Source organism: Ciona intestinalis, unplaced genomic scaffold (assembly GCF_000224145.3).
Source record: "Ciona intestinalis unplaced genomic scaffold, KH HT000075.2, whole genome shotgun sequence".
Classification (NCBI taxonomy): Eukaryota; Metazoa; Chordata; class Ascidiacea; order Phlebobranchia; family Cionidae; genus Ciona; species Ciona intestinalis.
In genome coordinates, this window is record NW_004190397.2 from 252,041 (window position 1) to 254,882 (window position 2,842).

A 2,842-nucleotide genomic window follows, 5' to 3' on the forward strand; every position below is an offset into this window, starting at 1 on the left:
CTAGGGTGGGGAAGATGGGATTACATTCAATTTGGTCCTATTTGGTAGTATTCAAAAAAGATTGTGAGACTTAAATAATTGCATTTGGGGCTGTTGGTCAGTCTTCGTTTGCCGCAGTAAAGTGGAAAGCAGACCTTTTCATTCTATATTTGTCCCATTTAGTAGTAATTAGTAAACAAAGAACATTCAAACAATTATAAACCGTATCCTCACGACTCTCATAGACCGTTGTTAATTGTTTAAAACTTGATCAGGATATTTGGATATTATGGGCTAAATGTTGTTTAGTGTCAATTAATTAGTTTGTGCTAGCTATTAAGTAGGTGTTTAACATGTTGTGCTGTTTACTTTGTGTCGAAAATAAAAAAATAAAAGTGACTTTTGTTAAATTTATATGACAGTAACTTTTGGTATGTGTATAACACTAACACAAAGGTAATCCATGTTGCAACGTATACCGCAACTTCTCCAACCAAGTGGACGCTTATGGGTTGTTCAAATTGTCAAAAAAATGACCACTGGGTTGGAGCAAATGCTGTTAATTGTCTTGCCCAAGAACACATACGCCCACAAATGTAGCAGCGAAAAGCCTTGAACCCATTACCTCCGGGTTAGAGACAGGCGCTAATTTCTTTGCCATGGCGCCAGAAATAAGTTACTTTATCCATATCTACAGGAACTGGTACCAAGTCAATATTTGGTTGTCAAATGAGATTTGATTTAAGAACGTCTTTCCCTTTATTGACCACAAAGCGTGTTTTCTGGAGAGGCGTGGCAGAAGAATTGCTATGGTTTATAAGGGGGAGCACTAATGCTAAGGAACTCGCTGATAAAAGTAAGATATATATAATAGGGTGGAGGAAGATGGGACACATTTTCATTCTATTTTCTCGTCCAATTTATTAGTAAACAAAGAACATTCAAAGAATTATAAACGCGTATCCTCACGACTCCCATAAATCGTTACTTGTTTAAACAAAATCAGGGTATTTGGATATTATGTGCTGAAGTTGACCCGTTTTTCTCCACTCTACTATATTTGTGTTTTGTAGGCTATTAATTTTGTAGGTTCATTTATTAAGCAACTTTGGTCTATATTCCAGGTCCCTTGACATGCATTGCTGTAGACCTATATAGAATTTGTATACGTTAGATTTATTCTTGTGGGTGCTTGAGTGACTTATCCAAAGTTAGTATAGACCAAGTTAGGAAATGGATTGTAAAACAACGTGTCTTGTTATCAATTGTCCCCACGTCTGTGATGTCATAGTCGCCGCCATTACAGAGCCGCATATTTCTTTTTAGCTGATAATTTGCAAAAACACTGTCTAATTTTTAACAAAAAAATCCCATTTTCAGATGTCCATATATGGGATGCAAATGGCTCCCGAAAGTTCTTAGACAACATTGGCTTAACAGAGAGAGAGGAATTCGATCTGGGACCAGTATATGGCTTTCAATGGAGACATTATGGAGCTGAATATAAAGACATGCATAGTGATTATACTAACCAGGTAATATTAGTAATTAACAATTGGTATGACTATGTATTTAATAGCCCTTAATTCTGGGAACTATGTATAAGTTATATCTTTTCGTTGCTATTATTTTGGCCGTATGTGTCCTTAGGCAAGACACTTAACGGCAATTTCTCCAACCCAGTGGTTACTAAGAGGTTTTTCAAAGTATCAGCAACACAAAAAAATAAAAAATCACTTCCAAAAAATATTCAACCACAAAGTAACATACGTGGTAACTCATAAGCAAGCACTAAGTGTATGAAACAGAACACTCGTGTTTAACGACTGTCTTTTCCGGCCACGCAAGGATAAAGTAAGTTACATTTTTCTTTTTATAATAACACTGCAATTAAATTGACATACTATTTTAGTAAAATTTTAATATTTTTAAGCTTTTAGAATTAAAAGTTAATTTAGATACCATACTTTCTATAAATATACCATGTTTTATAGGGTGTGGACCAACTTAAAAAAGTTATTGACACAATAAGAACGAATCCAAACGACCGGCGAATAATTATGTGTGCTTGGAATCCTGTAGATTTGCCAAAAATGGCTCTACCACCTTGCCATGCGTTTGCACAGGTGAGAAAAATGGCTCGTTTAAATTATACATTGGGTGGGGTCGTGTGGACTGTTTATGCCAATTTAGATTTGTATTTTTAATAATGTAATATTAGAAAAATTACTGCAACCGCATTTAGTAGAGTAGGTATTACTATTAGTGTGCATAACTGCGACATTTTTAACGCTTTGGAGTTAAATTTTGACTAAACTGGCTATTGCAGTGTGTGAATGTTGCAACAAAGTTACATACCTGGTAACTCGTAAGCAGGCACGTGATGTATGGAACAGAACAACCGTTTTATAACGACTGTCATTTCCCCACCACACGAAAATAAATTACATCAATTTACTCATTATTTCTAAAACTTTTTTGTTTAGTTCTACGTTTGCAATGGTGAGTTATCATGCCAATTATACCAAAGATCGGCTGATATGGGACTTGGTGTACCTTTCAACATTGCTAGTTATTCACTACTGACATGCATGATAGCCCATGTAACTGGTAAGTAAACATAGTTTATTTATTTTTAATATTTCTTAAAGATTTTTTCTGTATAACAGTAGAATGTCTGTCACATAAAATTTAACTTTTTTAAAAAATGCCTGTAAAAAGTGATGCAACTAATTCCTGGTTACTGTTTTGTTGACACTTACTAAAACTACCTTTAACTATCCCTGCCTACCCTACATTTTAGTTTGGTATATATGCGTAGTATTTTCTGGGGTAATGGCCAACCTTGGCCTAAATCCCAGGC

The 2,842-nt window shown here is 35.0% G+C and overlaps 1 protein-coding gene across 1 annotated transcript in view; it reads left to right on the forward strand.

Annotated features, from left to right (window-relative positions):
- Positions 1-642: 642 nt before the first annotated feature.
- LOC100182815 (thymidylate synthase-like) overlaps positions 643-2,842 on the forward strand; it is a 4,132-nt gene continuing 1,932 nt past the window's right edge. Inside the window, exons 1-4 of the mRNA XM_018815458.2 lie at positions 643-835; positions 1,360-1,514; positions 1,974-2,105; positions 2,466-2,589. Of these exons, the coding sequence (XP_018671003.1) occupies positions 709-835; positions 1,360-1,514; positions 1,974-2,105; positions 2,466-2,589 (538 nt within the window). The 5' untranslated portion in view covers positions 643-708. The remainder of the gene's footprint in view (positions 836-1,359; positions 1,515-1,973; positions 2,106-2,465; positions 2,590-2,842) is intronic.